Here is a 25,081-nt window from a genome sequence, read left to right as displayed (position 1 = left end):
GTGAGGAAAGATAATGAAGCCTGCCTCACACCACTGAAGGGCACAATCCATCAAGATGACATTAAGATTCTAACCACGTATGGACCAAACGCAGATATATCTAATTTCATAAAACAAATACTACTAGACGTAAAGTAACAGATTCACCCCAGCATAGTAATAGTAGGCAACATCAATATAATACAACACTCTCACCAATGTATAGGCCATCCTAATGAGAAATACATGAATCAAATTACATCTCAGGTCAAATGGATCTAACAAACTTCTTTTTCTCAGCAGCCCACAGAACTTTCTATAAAATAGATCATATATTAGGATACAAAGAAGTCTTCAATAATAAGAGAAGTAAAACAATTCCTTGTAATCTCTGATCACAATGGAGCAAGACTTCAAAGCAAAAGCTAGAGAAACCTTAGTGTGCACACAGAACCATGGAGATTGAACAACACACTACTGACCAGTGGGTAGGTCCTTAAAGAAAAAAATAAAAAACATTTCTAGACAAAAATGAAAATGAAAACACAAAATAACCTCTAAGATACACTGAAAGCAGTTTTGGGGTGATTTTTATTTTGGCTCTAAGAGCAACATTAAGAAATCACAAGCTCCCAAACAAGTAACTGAATGACCATAGTAGTTGGAATGAGAAATGTCCTCCATAAGCTCAAGTCTTTGAACACTTGGTCTGCAGCTGGTAGCACTTCTTGGGGGAAGTTAAGGAATTGTGAAGTATGTCAGTAGGGGTGGGCTTTGAGGCTCTACAGCCCTATTCCACCTCTTGTTCTTTCTCTGCTTCTTGGGACAAAAATGTCATCAGTCAGCTTCATGCTCCAGCCACCTGTTGCCATGCCTTCCTCGCCATTCTAGAAACCCCTGTCTGGTACAGTAGCCAAAGCTGCTTTTGGTCATGGTATTTTATCACAGCAACAGAAAAATAACTAATACAATCTCTTAAGGCCCTGGAAAAAGAAGAAACAGAGACAGAAAGAGCTCCCTAGGATCAGGGTAGAAATGAATGACATGCAAACAAAACAACAATGCAAAGAATCAATGGAACAAAGAGTTCTTTGAAAATGTAAATAATATAGACAAACTCATAGCCAAACTAAACAGATTCAATTTACTAGAGATAAACGGGAGCCATACAAGATACCAATGAAATTGAGAAAACTATCAGATCTTACCTAAAAAAGCCTACATTCTACTAAATTGGGAAATCTGAAAGAAGGGAATGAATTTCTATATGTGTATGATCTACCAAAATTAGACTAACACAAGATAACATTTAAATAGGTCTATAACAAACAATGAGATTAAAGTCATAATTAAAAATCTCTCAACTATGAGGGCGGGAGGGGGGAGGACAGGGGAACCCATGGCTGATGTATAAAATTTAAAACACAATAATAAAGAAAAAAAAAAATCTCTCAACTAAAAGTAAAGTCCCAGACTCAGATATATTCACTGGTGAATTTTACCAGATCCTCAAGAAACAAATATCAACATCTCCAAATTGCTACATAATAAAGAAAAGAAAGAACATTATCAAACTTTTTTATAAAACTAGTATCATCCTATCAACCAGATAAAGATGTAACAAAAAGCTGTAGACCAACTTCCCTCAGAAGCAAACAAGAATTCTTGCCAGGAGAATTAAAAACACATCATATATCACAATCAAGTTGGCTTTATTCCAGAAACACAGAGATGGTTCATATCCATGAATCAATAAATGCTCTAAATTATATGAATTGTCTCAAGAACAGAAATCAGGATCATGAGTAGATACGAAAAAGGCTTTGACAAAATCCAACACTGCTTCATGTTAAAAGTCCTCAATAAACTCAAACAGGAGGAACTTACTTCAACACAAAGAAGGCTATATATAGCAAACCCATAGCCAACATTGTATTATATGACATAGAAGCAGTGGTTCTCAACCGTACTAATACTGCAACTCTTTAATACAGTTACTCATGTTGTGGTGACTCCCAACTATAAAATTATCTTTGTTGCACTTCATATCTGTAAATTTGATAGTTATAAAATGTAATGTAAATATCTGTGTTTTCCAATGACCTAGGGGACAAGGGGTCCACAGGTCCCCTGTGAAATGTAATTTGACTCCCTGGGAGTCACAACCCATAATAAGTTGAGAGCCACTGAAATAGAGGACAACTAAAAGCATTTTTACTAAAATCAAGAACAAGTGCCCACTCTCTCCACTCTTGTTCAATATAGTACTCCAACTCTCAACTAGCGCAATGAGAAAAAAATCAAAAGGAATACAAAAGAAAAAGAAATCAAAGTATCTCTATATGATTCTATATACAAGACAACATACAATCTACCAGAAAACTCTTAGAACTGATAAACACTTTAAGTCAGCAGGATACAAAATACAACAGCCTTTGTATGCACCGAGGACAATCATACTGACAAAGAAATCCGGGAAACAATTCTATCCACAATTAACAAAACACAAACAAATAAACTTGGGAGAAAGAACTTTAAAATTAACACTTTAAAACAGTGAAGAAATTGAGGAAGACACTGAACAATGTAAAGACCTCTAATGCTCATGAACTGGCATGATTAATAGTGTAATAATGGTCATGCTACCAAAAACCATCTACAGATCCAGTGCAACCCCAATCAAAATTCTACAGACATTATTCGCCACAGAAACAGAAAAAAAAATGCTGTAATTCATGTGAAAGCACAAAAGTCTCTAGATAGCTAAAGAAATCCTAAACAAAAATAATGCTAGAGATACCATCATTATCTGCTTCTAATCTACCACAGATCCATAGTAAACAAACAGATAAACAAAAAACAGCATGGTACTGTCACAAAAACAGACATGAAGATCAGTGGAATAGAGTCAAGGACCCAGATAGAAGTCCATGCACCTACAGCCTCCTAATGTTTTACTAAGACACCAAAAATACACACTGGAGAAAACAGCATCAGCCACAAATGGTGCTGAGGAAACTGGATATATCTACATGTAGAAGAACGAAACTAGATCCTAATCTCTCAACCTGCACAATGGATTAGGAACCTCAACACAAGACCCTCTGCCCTGCAACTGCTAGAAGCCTAAGGCATCCACTTCGAGTCTAGGCACGGGTAAAATAAGGACTTTCTAAAGAAGACTGATTACACAGAAAATAACATCAATAATCAACAAATGAGACCTCAGGAAACTGCAACACAAACTGTCAATATATGAAGAGGCAGCCCAGAAAATGTGAGAAAACCCTCACCAGCTATACATCAATAGACAAATAAATCAAGGAACTAAAAATATAGAAAACAACCCAATTTTAAGGGAACTGAACAGAGTCTCGAAAGAAATACAAATGACTAACAGGCTTTTTTTTTTTTAAAGTGTTCAGCAATGATTTAATATTCAGTCATCAGAGAAATGCCAGTTAAAACTACCTTGAGATTCTACCTCACCCCACTCAGAACAGCAATCATCAAGAGAACAAATGACTTGCCCAGCAAGCACAAGGCCCTGGGTTCAGTCCTCAGCTCCGGCAAAATAGATTTAAAAAAGACACAGATTTAAAAAAAAAGAAGGAAGAAAATGAATGACAACAAATGCTGGTAAAGATGGGAAGAAGTCACTTGCCTCTGCTGATGTGAGTGTAAGTTAATACAGCCACTACAGAACCAGTGTGGAGGTTTCTCAAAAAGCAAAACAAGAACTAGCGTATGATCCAGCACTACCACTTCTGTAATAGAGACTTGCACAACTATGTTCGCTGCTGTTCTACTGACTATAGCTAGGAAACAATCGGCCTGGATACTCATCACCTGATGAGTAATGAAGTGTGCTACATGTACAGAGCAGAATGTTGATCAGCTGCAAGGAAGAATGAACTTGGGAAATTTTCAGGAAAATGGAAGAAACTAGAAAATAAACTAAATCAGAGATAACCAAGCCCAGGATGACAAACACTAAGTTCTCTCTAGCATGTGGGAGCTTTGACATTTTAGACTTGTATGTTTAACCTGGAGTGTCTGGAGAGTCAGGAAGCCAGGGGAGAGGGGGAACTTCAATGGCGGAGATAGCAGAATACTATCTGTCTTCATTATATAGACCAGGCTGGCTCCAGCTGACAGAGGCCCTCCTATATGAGTACAGATATTAATCAGTAAAGCCGATCCTGGTTTCCAGGAACTCATGGCTTTGTAATCCCAGCTCTTCAATGTCATTTTAGATACCAACTTCTAAATCAACACTACTGTTCATTTTCAACTCTTTAAAATCAAACCTTCAATTTACATTTTTTTACACTACAAATTACTAAAATCTGAAAATTGATTAGCACACTCTTCTCCTTCCTGTTTCCACAGAAAGCACAGATTTTCACTGGTTTTCTCTAAATACAGTTCTTCGCTGGATAATACATGCCACCAACACCAGCAGCTTCAGTATGCTGCCTGAGCACAGCTTTGTTTTTGCTCTTCCCTCCTGACCACACACATCCGCTACAGTAATATCATCGAGGAGATTTAGTATCTACCAAGCCAAATGAAGAGGCAAAATTAGGATTAGTACTGTAGCTCAGTAGTCAAGTGTTTGCCTGGCACAGGAGGCCATAAATTCTAACCCCCAAATCATCTATGTAACCACAGACACACACACACTTAAAATTTGTTAAAGTCTCCACAGAAACTAGTGTAGTGTATATGGACTATAACTTAACTATAAACTAGAGATTTTAAGCATTAAAATGGGCTTTTTAAGGAAGAGGTACATAGGGCCATAAAGAGAAAAGCATCCCTATATACCCTTCCCAAATTGAAAGATACAAACATACACGTTAGAAGGAATAATGATACATATACTAGAAAGTATGTCCGTGAACAGCAGAATTCTACAGAATCCTCTATAGAAAGCTTTAGAGCATGTACTGGCACATACAGCTAGCTGTATAATCTACAAATTGTCTCCTTAGACCTACTTACTAAAATGATCACCTACAACTGTTATTTCAAAAGAAAAGAAAATACATTACTCCAAATTACATTGGGAAACTTTTATTAACTTAAATTGGCAATCTTAATTTTGCCCAGCAAGTTCTTAATAAATGTCTTAGATATCAACCTGCAGGTGTTTTTACCACCACAGAAGCATGAAGACTGGCAGTTATCACTGTCCTGTAATGATGAAAACGATGTTCAAATAATCAACAAGTTACTTCTCTGAAATACTTAGAAGATATTCTGAGGAGTGCTTGAAAGTTCTGGGTATAAATAATGATTGATACATTTAAGATACAGTTAAGATCTATTTGATGCTGAAGATAAATATTTCTTACACAAAACAGTGTTTTAACACGCCACTGTTCTAATGAGGCAGTTATTAGATATATTTTCATACTAAAGAATAAAGCTTTATCTTTGTAGTTATTTTATTTATAGGACTCTTAGCAAAGAACTTTGTATCCAACAGAAAAGAGGTGTACTCCAAGTGACATTCTGTAGAGGAAGCAAAAAAGATGGTTGCAAAAAAAGAAACCAGCACTTTGCATCATATATTCTTTATACAAACAGTTCGTTCATTCTGAGCAGCAGAATCAAATGCAGACCAAATGCTTTTAAAGGTTTGTGAGGCGCTATATGGTGAGTACATTCTCCACACACTAAAAAGGGACAATAGCTGAGACCACAGTATAATAAAGAATTACAGCACATTAACACCTCAGCCATCCACCGAGTTCTTGCTTAGATTGGCAACTCAAACTTCACATCCACGTGGGCCTCTTTAGCTAAGCTCACTATTTCAGAGAGCTTTACAACCTGAAAGAGAGAAGAGGGCATCTCTGATTCTATGTTCATAAAAAGGTGAACACACATTATAAACCAAGACAAAATGAATACAGAATATTTTTCATTTAAAACACTAGGGCTATTCTGACATTGCTGTTAGTTAAACAACTGTCTTTAGGAACTGACACTTGCAAGATTGTTAAGTCTGATATTCTTCATAATATATAGTCAACCATATATGTTCTGATAAAGATATATAACTAGATACATCTTACCTAAATTTGATCTTGAAGACAAAGACAGTGAGTACCCTTATAAGATACCACAATTCAAAGCACAACTAAATAAAATCTACTTTGAAAAAGTTCACAAGCTTAATTTATAATTTATAATATGAGGGAAGGAGTTTAGATATAAGAGTTGCTACTATGTTTTCTGTGAGGTAATGATATCAACAAAAACTTTAATGCCCTGTAAGATATGAGAATATCTGTTTCCATACAAAATGTCATACAAATTAAACATGTCTCTCCCAGTAAAGTAGTTACAAAGAGTCTAGGGTTAGAGAAATATGACTTTAAATAAGTGAATTTATATAAACTATTTTTTCATCTATATACATGGGAATTTTACCACCAAGAGAATCCTTGGGGGGGGGGGGGTGGCGGGAAGCATTGTCAAACCTAGTCAATACTACAGACTGAACTTCCAGTTTAGGAGAAAATACAGAGAACAGAAGAACATAATAAATAGATGATACCCAGGATTGTAACTATTAACTCCAGACCAAAGGAGACTCTACAGGACCTTAACACAATATTTAACAAATAAACTCCAGAGGAGGATTACTCTAAAATAGGAGGGCTACAGATTTAAAAATGCAATTATAATACCCAACTGCAGTACAAACAGTTTGACCCCACGTCTAACAAAGAACCTAGATGGTATGAGATAACTACTGAACTTCCACAATAAGAACACCAGCATCCTATTTAATTTTTATTTATTTATATTTTTGGTTTTTCAAGACAAGGTTTCTCAATGTAGTCCTGGCTGTCCTAGAACTCGCTTTGTAGACCAAGCTGGTCTTGAACTCACTGAGATCCACCTGGCCCTGCCTCACAAGTGCTGGGATTAAAGCATGTGCCATCACCACCAGGCTTGCAACCACCACCTAGTTCACGGTCCTATTTAAACAACAGTAATTGCTTTACATCATTATACTACTTCACCTTCATATACATGATTGGGATGTATAAAATGATATACATGGAGATTTACTAACTAATAATAAATGAGAGAGGAAATAGGAAAGAATATAGATTAGACAAGATTTGTACAAATTGGCCACTGTTTAAGATGAACAATAGATATAAGGTTTAAGAGGTTCTAAAAAATATTTTTTTTTCAATTCTCATTGCCTCCAAACTCTCCTGCATTGTCCAGTTTCAACAAGATCTCTTACACTGATTTCTTTTAGTAATCTCCCACTTGCTGACTTGCTGACAAGGTCTGGATCCTTGGATAGAAATTCCCGCCTTTCCTGTTGCATTTGAGGCTGAGTACAATCTTTACCCCCACTGCAAACTCCATCTCAGCAATATGTATAAACTGCTGTCACTCCCCAGCATTAAGCTTGCTTTCCATATATGCAGATTAAGCACGAATATTAGCAGTCTTAATACTTTGCTGGATCATTTTAGAATCTAAAGATGTATAGATCCTTTACATACAAATTTCTCCTTAGATAATCAGAGCCCACTTACCATTTTAGCAGCTTCATCCAAATCATCACAAGCAAGAATTTTCAGTTCACTGTCTGCTATTAGTGCTTTAGCATCATCAACTCGTGTACCTGGAGACAATTTACACAAATATAAGTAAATGAGATAAATATACATACATGTGTGTGTGTGTGTGTGTATATATGTACACACACAAAAGCATTTAAAATCTTTTTCACATTGAGTATTTTAGCACAGGAGCTTCTACTATTTAACACAAATACTTATTAAGAAAAATACTGTAAGAGCTTAAAACTGCCTTGTGAAATATTTCATTTTACCATATCCATAGTAATAAAAGCTCGGAATCTCAGAAAAATCACAAAACACATCACTGTTGTGAAATATTACTTTAATTATGTAAAGATGTATGACATTTGTTTAAGTTGTGGAATATTACTTTAACTGTGTAACGGTGTGTTACATTTGTTTATGCTGCATTTGTTTGACTATGTAAGGATGCGTGTTTAATTATGTAAAGATGTGTTGTATCTGTTTCACCTTGCCTAAGGCACCTAATAGGTCTAATTAGAAGCTGAAGGGCCAATGGCTAGGCAGGAGGGTAGGTGGGACTGGCGGGCAGAGAGAATAAGCAGGAGAAATCTAGGCAGGAGGAGGAAGAGGAGGAGAGCACAAGGGACAAAGAGGGACTTGCCTGGGGCCAGAAGCCAGGCAACCGCCAGCCAGACATAGAGACAGCAGCAAAGTAAGATATACAGAAAGAAAGAAAGGTTGAAAAAAAAAAAAAAAAGAGCCCTGAGGCAAGACATAAAGAGAAACAAAATAAGAGATAAGGCTGAGCATTCATAACTAATAATAAGTCTCCGTGTCATGATTTAGGAGCTGATCGGTAGTCCCGAAAAAAAAGTCTAACATGTCATATTACACAAAGCAAAACTTTGAGCATTTTTGCCCAGTGTAGTAAATTAAAAAAAAAAAAAAATCATTGTGGTGGTCTGAGTGAGTGATGACCCTTACAGGCTCATGTATTTGAAGATGAGTCCCCAGTTGCTGGCGCTTTCTGGGAAGGTTACAGAACTTTTAGGATAGAGAGACCTGTTGGTGGAAGCACATCACTAGAGATGGGTTTATGGCCTCCTCCTCCTCCTCCTCCTCCTCCTCCTCCTCCACTGTGTGTGTGACTGAGATGGGAGCTCAGCTTCCTGCTCCTGCACAGTGCCTTTTCCACTATTATGGCTATCCTGTCCTCTGTAACTGTAAACCACAATAAACTCTTCCTTGAGTCGCCTTTATGTTTTTGCTTTGCTTTTTTGAGACCGGGTTTCTCTGTGTAGTTCCAGCTTTTCTGGAACCCGATTTGTAGCCCAGGCTGGCCTTGAACTCAGGGACCCGCCTGCCTCTGCCTCCCAAGTGCTGGAATTAAGGGCGTGCGCCACCCATGCCTTAAGTTGCATTTGGTCATGGTATTTTATCACAGCACCAGAAAAATAACTAACACAGTTTCCAAGTTTTATATTTAATACTTTCACTGAAAGGACATAGTTATCTGTAAAATGATATTTTAAATTAACTGTGTCCTTACAATTACATCATTTAAACAACTCGAAACAATATCTTTAACACTCACCTTGTAACCGTACCACAACAGGTATTCTAATTTCTAAATCTTTTACTGCCGTAACTATTCCTTGTGCAATAACATCACATCTCATGATTCCTCCAAAAATGTTGACCAGAATAGACTGCACCTAATCAATAAAGTAAATTAAAGGAATAAGTATTTGTCCTCTTCTCCCAAAACAGCAGTATACATGTCTTATAAAAATCAATCCCATGGAAACATCTTCAGATAAAACCATCATTTTCTTTTCTTTCAGTCCACTACCAACCATAACTTACTTCTGCTAATTGCAACGCTCGCTTCTATTTGTTTTCTACTATATCCCATACAATGAAACCTTGTAATTCAATCTACTCCCTATTCACCAACACAATCATTTCAGATCATCTCCTACAGGAGTGTCACAGAAAGCATCGCCATTAGTAGCTTTCATCTGCTATTCTCTTCATTCAGCCCTATCAACACAACCAATGTTTGACTGACTCAAACCCAGGTCATAAGACAACTAACTATTCTTCCTCTGCATCCCCGTCCCTTTAGCTAACCAAAACTCAGTCCTCAACAAGCTGGTCTTGCCAATCTCGGGAGCTCTTTCAGTCGCCTTCACTGTTGCCTACAGGCTCACTTCTTCAAACTGTCTGCCCAGACATCAACCTCTCCTGACGTGATCTCACTTCTTCAAACTGTCTGCCCAGACATCAACCTCTCCTGATGTGATCTCACTTCTTCAAACTGTCTGCCCAGACATCAACCTCTCCTGACGTGATCTCACTTCTTCAATCTGTCTGCCCAGACATCAACCTCTCCTGAGGTGATCTCACTTCTTCAATCTGTCTGCCCAGACATCAACCTCTCCTGATGTGATCTCACTTCTTCAATCTGTCTGCCCAGACATCAACCTCTCCTGATGTGATCTCACTTCTTCAAACTGTCTGCCCAGACATCAACCTCTCCTGAGGTGATCTCACTTCTTTCTGTCAGTTTACTCTCTCTTTCCATAGCTTTTCTTTTTGTACAACACTGGGGGACAGGTTCTGTTGTTCCTCATCTCCCAATCGCCTAAGAACTCAAGTTTTCCCAAATGCTGAGGACTTTCAAATCTATCTCCAATCATTTGAAGAAGGATAGCATCCTGGGGCTGGAGAGAGAGTGACTGCTACTCTTGCAGAGGACCAGAGTTCAGCACCCAGCACCTACATGAGGGGGCTCGAGAGCACCTGTAACTCCAGTTTCAGGAGATCCTCTTCCGGCTTCTGTGGGCACCCACTTGCACATATACACACTGACACACACATATACATGAATGAAAATAAAATGTTTAAAAGTATAACATATTTACAACCAACTGTTTACTAGATAGTCAACACAACTCAAGCTCAGCACATCGATTCCAAAATCCTTAACCACTGCCCCTGTAGTACAACAGCACCAGCCCCCAATGCGCCTCATTTTAGCTGAATCCTTGGTGTAATATTATTTATTTGTGGTAAATAACTATGAGATTCCAGGGGAAAGACAGTAAAAAAAGTCTTTTTTAATTCTATCCAGGAACAAAGAATAGTTTCCACCTCTAGCATCTTCTGTGATTTCCTTTTTCCTAAAGTCTAATGCCAAAAACCTAAATATTGTCAGCAACCTCAACAATATTTATTAATGAACTAAGTAATTATGCATGAGTACATATAGTTTCACAATCCCAGGCTTCTGCAGTCAAATAATACCACCAAGACTATTTTCCTTATGAATGGCTCCCATGCAAGCTCATCAGAAGCATTAATATCATACTGTATCAAGCCAATAATAGAAAAATAAATAAAATGCTAAAAAAAGAAGCATTAATATCTTTATCTAATTTTATCAAAGTTCTTCACTGTTTGCTAAATTTCAACATTAATTAATTCTGTCAAAGGTTCTCTAACTTGTATTTCACTTAAAGATTTCAATTCCTCTTTTCAAACTATTGTAGTACTCTAAATTTTAATGTTGAATTAACATAATGACATCTACCAATTAAGTTACTTCTCACAACTCCAATTCTAACATATAAGCCCCATCTAACTTACCTTTTTATCTGAAGTAATAAGCCTAAATGCTTCTGTTACTTGCTGGACTGTGGCACCTCCACCAACATCAAGAAAGTTGGCTGGAGTCCCTCCATGTAGTTTTATTATATCCATTGTGGCCATAGCCAAGCCAGCACCATTTACTAGCAAGAGGGAAAGATGATTTGTATAAGGCACAGAGAAAATGCATTAAGTTTTAGAAAGCCAACTGTAACATGAAAGCACAGTAGGTACCTAGACAGCCTATGTTCCCATCAAGGCCAATGTAATTAAGATCTGCTTTAGCTGCTTCTTTCTCCCTTTCGTCTTCCTGGCTCCAGTCCTGAAGATCAAAGATCTTCTTTTGGCGATAGGCTGAATTTGAATCGAAATTGATCTTTGCATCCATACATAGCACTTAGAGAGGAAAATGAGGAAAGTAATCTTAATTTTATGACAGACACAAAAACTATCCAACAATAAACATGGTCTAGTTTAAGGGTAATGAGCACATTTTAAATTGTTATTTATTCAAAATGTTTCAATTTATGTTCACAATGAATTCAAACTGTTTCTTAATGAAAAATAGGAATTTAAAATTCCCCAAAGTTATTTTATCTGCAGCTATCCCAGAACCAAACAACAAAAAAGAAAAAAACTTTCCTCAAAGACATTACATATTTTTTTTAACCTTTCCAAGAATTAACTGACTGCATTCTTAGCTAAAAACATTTCCCTTGGGCCCAGATACCATGCCCTCTTATCTCTCAAGGATATTCTGTTTTCTGGTAAATCCTAAACCCACTCCCCCTTTCATAATGGCTAAATCCCACTGACCTGCAAAATAGTGTGAACAGTGATGCAAATTTCCCTCAAACCCCCCCCCTTCTCATCCTTAGCAGCAGAAACCCTAAAGACTTGAATGTTAAGAAGAGGTGAGAGTCAGCAAACTATGGCCCAAGGACCAGATGGCTTTTGCCTATTTCTATTATGACTTCTGAACCAAGAATGTGATTCACAGTTTTAAAAGATTAAGAAGTAGAACAGGAGAATAGAGGAACAAAAATAAGAAAAACTCCAAACCTCAAGACTGTGAATGCTGATAAAGCACAAAATTTTTTGCTCCTATCATTCACTCTTTATTTCCTTTTTTTTTTTTTTTTTTTAGGTATTATGTGCATCTAACGCAGAGCACAGCACATAGTAGGGAAGTTCTACCCATGATCTACATCCCAACCCTAGGTTGTTTGAGACAGGGTCTTACTCTAAGTCAAACTCACACTCTTCCCCCTTCAGCTTCCGTAGGAATCAGAGGCACAGGACACCAAGCCCAACACCAAGAGCCCTATGAAGCGGTTTCTCTGACTTATCTCTCAGTAGCCTAACCCTTCTCAGTATAGGGTAAGAACACAGAAGCAGAAGTGTGGCACAGGATTCAGAAGCTGAGAGATTCCCAACTTGGAGAAGAGTTGGGGATGTTTAATGCTTCAGTTACTGTCTCTACATCCAACACACCCATCAGTGCCTGCTTGACCATGGGGAATGCAAGCTGGAACTTAACCCGGGTGATCAGGCCTTCCCATACCCTCACAGCCTCAGTCACAGAAAGCCCTGCACAGGTTGATCTCCAAGCAATGAGGCTGTAATCTACAGGCTGAAGGAGTCAGATCAGAGAGTTCTTGGAGAAAGTGGATGTCATTCATAGAAATCTTCATCAGCTTGACTTCTCTTGTCTGAACTCCTCAGACTGCAGCCCTCACCCCCACCAAGGAGGGGAAACAGTCTTTCCATTTACTTTAAGTCTTTATTCCTATGCCTATTTCCTGTTCACTTTGCTACTTGAGGGTTTCCTTAGCTTTACAAGAAGAAACTTAGGGCTGAAGAGATGATTAGGCAGTTAGGAGCATTGGCTGTGATTCCTGGGGACCAGATTCAATTCCCAGCACTCACATGGTGGCTGATAACTGTACCTAGAGTCCCAGAGAACCTGACTCCCTCTTCTGGCATCCCCAGGCACTGCACACATGAGAGGCACAGATATACACTCAGGCAAACACTTATAAATAAAAATAAATCTCAAAAAGATCAAATGAGACACCTATAAACTACATTTCCCATAACAAGTGCCCTTGTGCTGCTGTCTCTGAACCTATTAGGGGCACAGCTGAAGTTCACAAGTGTCTTGTACTATTCAAACATAACACTAGAATGGTTACCAAGCCACTATATTTGCTACAGATAGTGTTCCTTCTGAAAATAAATCCAAGTGAAGCCAACTCTCCTGGAGGACTCACATAAAATAAAACAAATAAAAACAGTGGGAAAGGGGGAAAAGAAAACTCAAGGACACACTCATCTCACCAGATGTGTTAAACACAACAAAGAAACTCAGATACATGGGACAATAGTATACCATAACACTGCCACAAGGAACCACTTCTCAACAATCAGAAAAAGACTGCGAAGTTCCACTTTCAAAAAGGGTCAGCGAACATGGAGAGGGAAAAAGGGAGAAAATCAACTCAGGCAGGGCCTAGACAAGAAAGTCACCAAGGTAGACAAACCATCAATAACTCAGAGGAGAAATTCAAAGAAAAATTCAGCAAGGAAATTGAGGTGCTGAAAAAGAACCAAATACAACTCTGGAAATGAAAGAATCAATCAACCAAATTAAACACAAACACACACACACACACACACACACACACACACACACACACACACACGAGGAGACAGTAATTAACTTAATAAATGACCCATCATAATTAATACTGACAAGGGGGAAAAATGACAATTCTTACCTTTCATTTCCTACATGAACTGCACATTGATGCACTATTGCATAATTCCTGGGTATTTAAATTTACATCATTTACTAAGAAACTGCTTATCACGTTTGATAATCTTCCTCACTATGAGCACTACACACTTGATGTGACTTCTGATAACACTAAAAAGGGCTGAGAGAAAGTCTAAGACAAATACTGCCTGGGGAACTGGTGATTGACCCTCAATGGCTAGAGTTTACAGACTTGATTTTACTGCTGCTGTAAATGTGCTAAGAAGCCAAAGTTGTGAGACACTTGGGTCTATAAATATCTTATTGCTTTCAAAGTAAGGCACAATAAAAGACTTGAAATCCAAACAATATAATTTCTAAGTCTGTGAAGAAACTGCCCATTCCTGGGAGAAGCAAGGACATTGACTGAAACAATCCTAACTCTGCCTCTACTCTGTTAATCCCCCTCTAACAGTCAAACAAAAAATGAAAACAGCTACAGACTTCCAACGCAGAAGCTTCAGTTAAGGGCCTTTGGGCTCCACCACATTTGGTCTTTGGGTTCCAGATGCGTCCTGAGGCGGTTTATTATTGCAGTATTTAGAATATCTTTGTTTCAAGACAGGCTTTCTCTGTGTAGCCCTGGCTGTTCTGGAACTCGCTCTGTAGACCAAGCTGGCCTTGAACTCACAGAGATCCCCCTGCCTCTGCCTCCCGAGTGCTGGGGTTAAAGGCGTGTGCCACCACCACCTAGTTAGAATATCTTAATTCCCTAATTAAACTCACTGCAGGAATTCCTGATATTACATTAAACAAAATGATTAAACATAATTTACTATGGGGAAAAGAAAATACATTTTCAGGATGCATCTAACACTTTCTCCTAGCTGTAATGAGTATATTATTTACTAGAAACTTCTGGGAGCAAACATGTTAGCTTGTCATGAGACTGGGAAGAGCGGCCACCAAGTCCAAGTCCAAATAGGAAGCGACTATCTTCCTGTCAAGAGCTCTATGTCCACTCCAATATACTAGAGTTGAGGTAAGGTCACGAAAACAAAGATTCACTATTAACATGATTTCTGGCCCATTTCCTCCTCTTTATACTCACTTCTTCCCAGAGGATGAAGAACAAATTATCTGTCTAATAACAGCAAACATTATAAATCTATGTTCTCTTAGACTGAGCTTCAGGAGAAGAGTTACCTGCTATTCCAGGGCTAATTCTGTCCTACTACTGACAAGCATTTGAGTACACAGATTATCTAATTCTGTAATTGAGTTATCACATCCATTTTGATTGAAATCCTGGCAGGGAATGGAAGTAATCACTGAAGGACCTCAAGGAGATCCAATGACAATGGATGATAAGCCATTTAAGCAAAATCTGTTCAGATTTTTTTTTTTAAGACAGGGTCTCACTATGTAGTCTGGATTAGCCTGGAACTTGCTATGCAAGCCAGGCTAGCTTCAAACTCAGAGGTCTGCCTGCCTATGCCTTCCAAGTGTTAGGATTAAAGGCACATACCACTATGCCCAACTCCGTATTATTTTTTTTATATTATCCTGTTTTAGACATTGTATTCCCATTACTTAAAAAACCAGACTCTTAGGTCTCCATCTTTCAATTATTCAAACAACTACACTGTATACATTACGAGATATACTTCATCCTACCCAGTAGATATGTTCCCAAAAAACTACACAAAGCAGCAATTCTAAATTTAGTTACCAAAAATGTCTTCAAACTACTATTTTAAAGACTGATGTGTAAACTTCTCCAAATGTACACTATATGTTTTATGACAACAGTTTACAAAAAGATAAATATTTAACAAATACTTTCAAAACTAAGTATGTACCATCTGTCAATCTGTAATGTTTGTAACTATACCTTACAACACAGCTCTCTGAAGTCTACCCTATTTCTAATCTCCTTCTGCTCCCAACATAGCAATATACATTTCCCTAACATAAATAAACCTGGCATGCATCTGTGTTGTAATTAAGAGCTCAAGTCCTACAGGTCACTGGTTTGGGGTTGACAGCACATCTTTACAACTAATCACAATTCCTCAGGCAAGCTTGATATCTTGATCCCAGTTTCATAATCTATAAAATAAAGATAGCAATAATACCTACCTCACAGAAGTACTGTCAATATTAAAAGAACTAAAGAGGTCCACATTTGTACTTACAACAGTATATTCTTGTTAATGAAAAATAGATTTTTTAAATTTACTATAGAAACCTACTATACTTAGAATACATGCTGGTAAGGTCAGAATTCAAAAATGTTTAATAAGAAAAAGAAATTTTAAAAAAACATGGAGGGCAAGCTACACAAAAGGCTTTTTGTTTTAACTAAGAAAAATAAAAACAATAAGGTAGAATTAAAATCTATAGCAAACACCAAAGTCTCACTCTAGTAGAAATGATGGCAAAGATCTCATTCAAAACAGCAACCAGCAGCTAGAAAGGTGGCTACAGGTAAGAGGGCAGGCTGCACAAGAGACCTGAGGTAGTGTTAACAATCTGAGTATGGTTGTCAAGCACCCCCAAAGGTCCTGTATTGCAGAGGTTCCGTCCTGTGTGGTATGTAGAAAGTGCTGGAACCTTAAAGAGGAAAGGCTAGTGCAGCCAACTAATAGAGGGTGCTGCTCTCTGAATGGGTTAACATGGTTCTTTTGGGAACTAGCTAGTTTATATAAGAGCAAGCTGTAGTTAAAAAAAAAAAAAAAAAAAAAAAAAAACAAGACTGCATCCAGGATCTTCTTGGTTTCCTGCCCCATGGTGTGACTTGTCAGTATGTTCCTATCCCAGAAAACCATTCCCAAGAGAGGCTCTCATTAGGAGCCCAACAGGGAGGAAGCCAAACTGTGAACTAAATAAACTTCTCTCCTTCATTTTAATGTGCTATCCATCACCTGCCATAATTAGGTCTTAGAGATATTCATAGCTCAAAGTTAATATTATGACCAGTGTATCTTCCCATTTCCCCACATCACAAGCCTGGAAACCACCCTTCTTCTAACTCTTAGGTTAGGTTAGGTTAGGTTAGGTCAGGTTAGGTTAGGTTAGGTTAGGTTAGGTTAGGTTAGGTTTGGTGTTTAGTTTGGTGTGTTTGGTTTGGTGTTTGGTTTGGTTTGGTTGTTTGGTTTGGTTTGGTTTGGTGTGTTTTTCAAGACAGGGTTTCTCTGTGTAGCCCTGGGTGTCCTAGAACTCATTCTGTGGACCAAGCTGGCCTCGAACTCACAGAGATCTACCTGCCTCTGCCTCCCAAGAGCTGGGATTAACTCTTTTTTTTTTTTCAGCTGAAAAGTTGTTAAATGAAACAATAACAAAAGAACACATTACATATTAATAGTTACTGCTCTTGAGGTATGGGGAAACAATCTCATCTTGAAAATGAAAGACATCAAATAGGGGTCTGACTAACTGAAATATGTGGTGGTCTGACTAGGGATGGCCTCCAGACTCATGTGTTTGATTGCTTCGAACACAGGGAGTGGCACTATTAGGTGTGGCCTGGTTAAGGAAGTGTGTCACTAAGGTGGACTTTCGGTTCTTATATGCTCAAGTTATGCTCAATGTGGTATATAGTCTCCTTATGCTGCCTATGAATCAGGACGTAGAACTCTCAGTTCCTTCTTTAGCATCCTGCTAAGTTTCCTGCCATGAAGATAATGGACTAAACCTCTGAAACTGTAAGCTAGCCCCAATTAAATGTTTTCCTTTATAAGAGTTGCCATGGTCATAGCTGTCTCTTCAAATTAGTAGAAACCCTAAGAAGTTGGTACCTGGAGTGGGATATTGTGACAGGACTGACCATGCTTTTGTTTGGAGGAATGTGGATTTGGGAACTTTGGGCTAGGCAAGCAGTGGAATTCTTTAAGGGATGCTTAATGGACCATACTAGTAGAATAATGGAAGAAGACTTGAGGACTGGCTTAAGAGATTACAGAGGAGAAGAATTTTAGTATGTGGCCTAGAGATTATTCTTATGATACTTTGGCTAAGAAGGTGGCTGCTTTTTGTCTTTGTCCAAAAAAGTTTGCCTGAAGCTAAAGTGAAGAATTTTGGATTAATTGAATTGGCAAATAAAATCTCAAAACAGCCTAGCACAGACTCTGTCATGTGGTTACTAATATTCATTCTTATGAACATTATATAACACTTTATAACAAAAAGGAGAATGCTGAACAAGTAAAAATACCAAATATATTGAATGAGGAGAAAGGGGCACCAGGAAGTGGAATGGAGCTAAATCCTATGTTCAAAGACATAAACTGATTAAAGAGCTGGATGTTAAAGAGAGTGGTGACCTCAGGGCAAGACAAAATCCAGCTAAGTTTCCAACTTGTGAAAAGGAATTAAAGGAAAGCTAAGAGCCACGTATGGTGGTGCATCCCTTTAATCCCAGCACTCAGAAGGCAGGGCCGAAGAGCTCTAAATGCAGGGCAGCCTGGTCTACAGAGCAAGTTCCAGGATAAGCAAGTTTAGGCAATGAAGGAAACCACTGAAAACAGAAAAGTAAATGAAGATGTAATTGAATAAGGGGGCCATGTTCCAGCTCAAGCAAGCAGCAGAACTTGGCAGCTTCAGCCACATAGTTCTGGCTATAAGTCAGGGATAGAAGAAAGGGGTTATGGAATCTTCCTCCACGTCTAAGGAAAGCCACAGAGGCAAGGCATGAGTCAGGGGTGTCCCTGAATGGAGGCCCAAAGAGGCCAATGTATGAACTGTGAAAGTGAAGCCTGGATTGCCCAAGATGTTAGAGATGCCACAGTCATGGGATACCTGCTGAGAAAAGCTGCTAATAAGGAGTGAAACCAGCCCCAGAGACAGTGTTTCAGTCAACAAAGCTGAAAGGAGTTGGAAATCTGAAGAGCATTCTGACATCAGACATGGAGATAGAGTTCAGAGTTTGCTCAGCTAGCTTTTGGTCTTGCTTTGGTCCTGCATTTCCTCACTCTGCTCCCTTTCCTCCATTTTGGAACAGTAATGTATATCCTGTGCCATGTTGGAAGTATGTGATCTGCTTTTTGATTTTGTTTTTACAGGGAATTGTAGTTAAGAGACTGCATGAATCTCAGAAGAGACTTTGAACTTTGGATTTTTTAAACAAATCTGATACTATTATAGACTATGAGAACTTTTAAAAAGTTGAACCTAATGCATTTCTGCATTATGGTATGGCTATAAGGCTACTGGAGCCAAGGAGTGGAATGAGGTGGTTTAAATAAGAATGGACTTCATACACTCATGTGTTCGAATGTTTGGCCCATAGGAGCAGCAGTAGCGGGGAGGTGTGGCCTTGCTGAAGTAGGTGTGACCTTGTTGGAGGAAGTGTGTCACTGTGAAGGCAGGTCTCATATGCTCAAGCTACACCCAGTGTGAGACAGCCTTCCTCCTACTACCTGCTTATCAAGATGTAGAATTCTCAGCTCCTGTCAAGCACCATGTCTAGACTGCACATTGCCATGTTTCCTGCCACAATGATAATGTTCTAAACCTCTAAAACTGTAAGCCAGCCCCAATTAAATGTCTTCCTTTATAAGAGTTGCCGTAGTCATGGTGTCTCTTCACAGCAGTAGAAACTCTAAGACAAAACCTACAACCCTTAATAAGTCCCCCCAAGGTAAGCAAAATTAAACAATAGAATTAAGTAAAATATGCAGATCAAATGCCAAAAAAGAAGTTAGCATCCTTAATAAACAAAGAGCTTGTATTCCTGGATATGTCACCAGGATACATTACTAAGTGAATATTGCAAGATGCAAAATGCATATAGCTTACAATGTTTATGGGAATAATTATGAATATACTTTCTAATGTTTTAGTTAAAAAAAAAAAAAAAAAAGACAACCAAAATTAGGACAGAGAGGGAACAGGTGAGGACAGAGAGGATTTTAAGGTTGGGTACTGTGGAATGTCATTCTGTATGCTATGAATATGTGTTGATATATAAAATGCTAATTGGCCAGTAGCCAGGCAGGAACGATAGGCAGGATAAGCAGACAAGGAGAATTCTGGGAAGAGGAAGGCTGAGTCAGTAGTTGCCAGCCTGACACAGAGGAAGCAAGATGACAAGGCAGAACTGAGAAAAGATACCAAGCCACATGGCTAAACATAGATAAGAATTATGGGTTAATTTAAGTGTAAGAGCTAGTCAGTAATAAGCCTGAGCTAAAGCAGTTGTAATTAATATTACTTCTGAGTGATTATTTTATAAGCAGCTGAGGGACTGCGAGGCTGGACGGGACACAGAAAAACTTCCAGCTAAAGTAGACAACAAGACTGAATCTGAAAAATATATTAGAATAGTGGAAAAAGAAAGGAATAGGAGAGATGGAATGAGAAGAAACCTACCTAGGAAAAGATATCACAAAATCTTATTACTGAAAGATCAAAACATACCTTAAAAATACTATTTGACCCAAAAATCTTCTAAATTCTGTATGAAAGACAATCACAGATGTAGTCAAAACAGCTAGAAAAGATACTTCTGTATTTTAAGGGTAAGAGATGAAAGGCACCAATAGAGTACAGTATGGCCCAGTAGGCACTGCACATACAGATAGTCCTGGGCTGTACTAATTCTTCCCCTGTGCACTGCCATTTTTAATAAGCACACAATGTCCTCAACACACACTTAAGTACACTAAGAAAACCTGAACAACTTAAAAACAAGCATACTAAGTTAAGAGCATGAAGGCATTCCCACAATAGCAGCTCATAGCTGCTGTAATTCAGCTGGAACGAGTCCATGGGCTTGTTGACAGTGTTAACTGACTATTCTCTCAAAGAACATAATCAGAACAGTAACACCAGATGCTTTACATGGGTAACCCATCACTCTCCAAAAAATGTTTCAGTGTTTTCTGTTTTACAAATTGTATTTACTGTTATAAGACACTTTATTCATTCTTTACGTTACCACATAAATGACTACATAAAGAACAGAAAGAACTGTAGGTATGAAAGAGAGACTACAAATACGTAAGGGGAGTTAACTGTCCAAACAGCCTGTAAACAAAACCAAATAATTACAACAGTGGAAGCAGCTAATACAAAATAACAAGAAGAAATTAGAGTAGGAGAAAAAAACAACCTAGCCAGATGGTGGTGGCACATGCCTTTAATCCCAGCACTCGGGAGGCAGAGCCAGGAGGATCTCTGTGAGTTTGAGGCCAGCCTGGTCTACAGAGCGAGATCCAGGATGGGAACCAAAACTACACAGAGAAACCATGTCTGGAAAAAACAAAAAATAAAAAACAAAAAGACCAGCTTACATTAAAAAAAAAAAAAGACAAACTCTCTATTTGGAGGGCACAGCGGTTGAAATGATGTACTAGGTACACATATGCTAAAGAGAGCTCACAACAGATCAGCTACACTTTAGTGGCTCCAAATACTGACATGACTTCGTGCCTGAGCATATCCTTTCCCACAAAACATCCAAGCATGCCCCATCTGATATGATGCCCTGGGGTGTGACCAATGTCACTACTCACCTGGATTTTCAAATGGTATCACTTTCATTAATTTAACCAGACACCCATGACTGACTGGTGGTCACCATATGAGGTAGTGCAACTCTAATTTTTTAGTAGGTTTCTTTCCAATCTGCTCACATTTAATTCATGAGAACAGAAGCTGCTACACGGGAACGAGTCCTGCCTGCTCATTCTGCGTCACAAACAACAGATGACACACGGTAGGTACCATCTGATAGGAGATACATTACCCTGTCCATCGGCATCTTCTACCATTGGGTTTATTTCTACCATAGTTGCATCATACTTCAGAAAAAGTTTATAAAGCTTGACCATGTTTTCTGCTGCAGAATCCACAACGTTATCTGGAAATCCCATCTTCTGTGCAAGCTGAAAGTAATTTGCCTTTTTCAGTAGTAGTTTGCATATGTCCAATCAGCATTAAAATATTGCAAATAGAAACTTTATCACTTAAAAAGATAAACACAAGCTATAGTTAACAATCACTGAAAGAGCTGCCACTAAAGATTCAAACAATAAAACTTATTGCTTTGGAATCCTCCCAGGGTAGGTTCTGTGCCCATTTTACCAATCAAAAAATGACTCAGAGGTCGAGTGCTGGCTATTCTCTTAGATTCCAGTCTCAGCGTTCATTCCATACCTTCCCCACTGCCTCCAAACTTACAGTCAACCCACACTGAAACAAAAACATGTGTGCTCACTTCAGCAGCACATAAACTAAAAATTAGAACGGTGTGGAGAAGAAATATAAACTTTTATGTGTTAAAACTACATCTACACAGTGGGTTGATAATGTCCAAACACTGACCAAAGTTATTAAAGCACCCTACTTCCTTTTAAGGGAATGGAAGGCGGGTCTGCTGGGCCAATAGACCAGATACAGTTAAAAGACACTATCTCATCCATTCAAAACTCAACTCTGGCAGGTCCTAGAGATCCAGGTAATAAGTCTCTCATCTAGAAGAGTTACAGAGTTGAGCAGAAATCTGAATCAGAGACATCTAGGAACATTTAAACAACAAATATCAAAGTCATAAGCAAGCAGTTCTGGTTCACAACTTCTAGGATGAAGCAAGTATACATCCTTTTGCTAGGTTACTAGCAGGTTCTGAACCTCGGACCTCCTACGTGCATGCCAAGTGCTCCACCACCGAGCTATCTTCTCAGCTGGAAAAATTATCCATTTCAAAGTGCCATGAGAAATTTCAAAAGTGATACACGAGACAGCTCAGAATTCTTTCCTCTGTTTCAATTATCAAAGGCTGCAACACATTCTTGATTTTCAGTAACAGAAAAATCTTAAATCCTTTGAGGGTGAATACGATTCATGTAAAGAGCCAAACAGTAAAAAATAAAGTAGCTGACCAAAAAAAAAAAAAAAAGTGTCATTTGGGTGAAGAGCTTTTTTAAATTAAAAATAATACTACAAAAGCACCATTTCACTATAAAGATTTTCATTAGTTGTATATAGACAAATATTTAAGAATTGCAAAATGGTTCTCAATAATCCAATATGCATTACATTGCCAAGCACAGAGAAATGCATCATTCTTGCTGTGTTCAAAATGTTTTATCTTAGCTCTTAAGAATCAAATTTTTGCTTCCTCATCTGAACTTCACACTCTAGTCATCACTCTCAGATAACTCCTAATAAATCAAATCTGTTTAAACCATGGGTCTCACTAGAGAAATTCCTCCTGTCCTGTGGGCCTTATGTGAGTCAAAGCCTATGTAGCTGGACTTCAATGACTAAGTTTATTTTAACAGTGTTTTCTCAGAGCAGCTGATAAACCTTGTGTTTCTATCCACAGCAAACACTTGAACTTGCTTTTATACATAAATCAAATAATCTAATTCAACAACATCAGTAAAAACATCAAGCAATCCTTACAGACACAGCACTTTGAAAGGAGCAGGCAGATAGAGGCTAGGTGGAGGGGGAGGGAAGGACAGTACAGAAAACCAGAGAAACTATAAACAAATGTTACTCGTGTGTGTGTGTGTGTGTGTGTGTGTGTGTGTGTGTGTGTGTGTGTGTTTTAAGACAGCCTCCCATCACCGTACATAATTTATTGGAAAGAATGGGGACAGGGAACATTTAAGAAGACTCACACTATGAAAAGCAATGACTGATAATCACCCCTGATTCTTCAACAAATAAACTGAAATTTACCATGGGTTCGATCCTCAGCTCAAAAACAAAAAAAAAAAAAAAAAAAAAAAAAAACCCTGAAATTTAAAAGTAAGAGAAAGGAGACCTGTACATTAGAAAAAAGGTGCTGTGGACCATGTTAATGAGTCACAATGGAAGACCTCTTACGATCTTGACTCAGGTAACTTCTATAAGAAGTAGTAACAGGATAATTAGGAACTTGTGAATGACTAGATATGTGAAAACATTAAGAATAACTGCTAATGTTTCTAGATACAGCAATGGCACAGTGACCCATTTAAAAGCATCCCCAGCCAGCCATGGTAGCGCACGCCTTTAATCCCAGCACACGGGAGGCAGAGGCAGGCAGATCTCTGTGAGTTCGAGGTCAGCCTGGTCTACAGAGTGAGTTCCAGGAAAGAGGCAAAAAAAAAAAAAAAATCCCCATTTTTCAAAGAAATACAGAAATGTTTATGGAGCCTACAAAGAAAAGTACTGTAGGTACTTTCAAAAACTGCAATTTTAAAAAAGAAATTAAACTGCTTTAATTGTTTTGTGTGTTTTATAAAGTTAACTATCTTTATTTAAGTATTATAATTATCTAATTAAAAGCTAAAGATGTTTCAGAACATAACATACTGTCACAGCTTGTTCCTTTTTGATGCCTTCTATTATATCAACAGGTACTTTAATGATGGCGTCAGGATTCTCAGCAGCAACATCTTCAATGTTAACGCCACCTTGTGAACTTCCTACCAATACAGGACCCTACAAGGAATGAAGAAGACAAACCATCACATTTTACTTTAGACTCAACACAATTTTAAAACTCATCTGTGCACTAACTAATATGGGTATCTACTGATTCTATATCATATTTAAATTTTCTTTGACAAAATAACATATCTCCAACAATTCACCACTATAAATGTTTAACTGAAAAATGAAAAAGAAACAGAAAAAGAAAACAAAAATGATACCTTGCCTGCAAGAGAAACACACACACACACACACACACACACACACACACACACACACACACTCACACACTTACACCAAAATGTAAACATAATAAAATACATGAAATATAACATGCATTTTTCACATAAATCTCAAGAGACATTAAAGTATTGCTTAAGTGAAAACAAGAATCTGAGGAAAATTTTGCAGGTTTTCTGAGCTTCTAGTCTTCCTACAAACAAATAAAAAGAAAACAAATCACCTTGTAAGAACAGCCCTGGCTACTGCCATGAGCAACTAAGAAAATAAGGCCTAAGTACAAATGATTAAATCAGCAGGAGCCTCACTGTCAAGAGAAAAGCCCACAAGGCTTTTTAAGCTGCCAGGCTTGTCTCTGATCAGAAGAATGAGGAAGAAGCTATCTTGGAAATTAATCATCTTTCTTGTCTGTCTATCAGGGAATCTGTAACTC

The 25,081-nt window shown here is 38.1% G+C and overlaps 1 protein-coding gene across 2 annotated transcripts in view; it reads right to left on the bottom strand.

Annotated features, from left to right (window-relative positions):
• Positions 1 to 5,042: 5,042 nt before the first annotated feature.
• Positions 5,043 to 25,081, bottom strand: part of Sucla2 (succinate-CoA ligase ADP-forming subunit beta) — a 43,911-nt gene continuing 23,872 nt past the window's right edge. For both annotated transcript variants that reach the window (XM_036199078.1, XM_036199079.1), the window contains exons 5-11: positions 24,289 to 24,417; positions 21,728 to 21,866; positions 11,454 to 11,615; positions 11,220 to 11,362; positions 9,163 to 9,283; positions 7,557 to 7,645; positions 5,043 to 5,820 (exon numbers count right to left, since the gene is read on the bottom strand). In XM_036199078.1, the coding sequence (XP_036054971.1) occupies positions 5,746 to 5,820; positions 7,557 to 7,645; positions 9,163 to 9,283; positions 11,220 to 11,362; positions 11,454 to 11,615; positions 21,728 to 21,866; positions 24,289 to 24,417 (858 nt within the window). In that variant the 3' untranslated portion in view covers positions 5,043 to 5,745. The remainder of the gene's footprint in view (positions 5,821 to 7,556; positions 7,646 to 9,162; positions 9,284 to 11,219; positions 11,363 to 11,453; positions 11,616 to 21,727; positions 21,867 to 24,288; positions 24,418 to 25,081) is intronic.

The sequence above is a fragment of the Onychomys torridus genome, chromosome 9, assembly GCF_903995425.1.
Source record: "Onychomys torridus chromosome 9, mOncTor1.1, whole genome shotgun sequence".
Classification (NCBI taxonomy): Eukaryota; Metazoa; Chordata; class Mammalia; order Rodentia; family Cricetidae; genus Onychomys; species Onychomys torridus.
The sequence above is the reverse complement of the archived record's forward strand: the minus strand, read 5'-3'. Positions and strand labels throughout refer to the sequence as shown.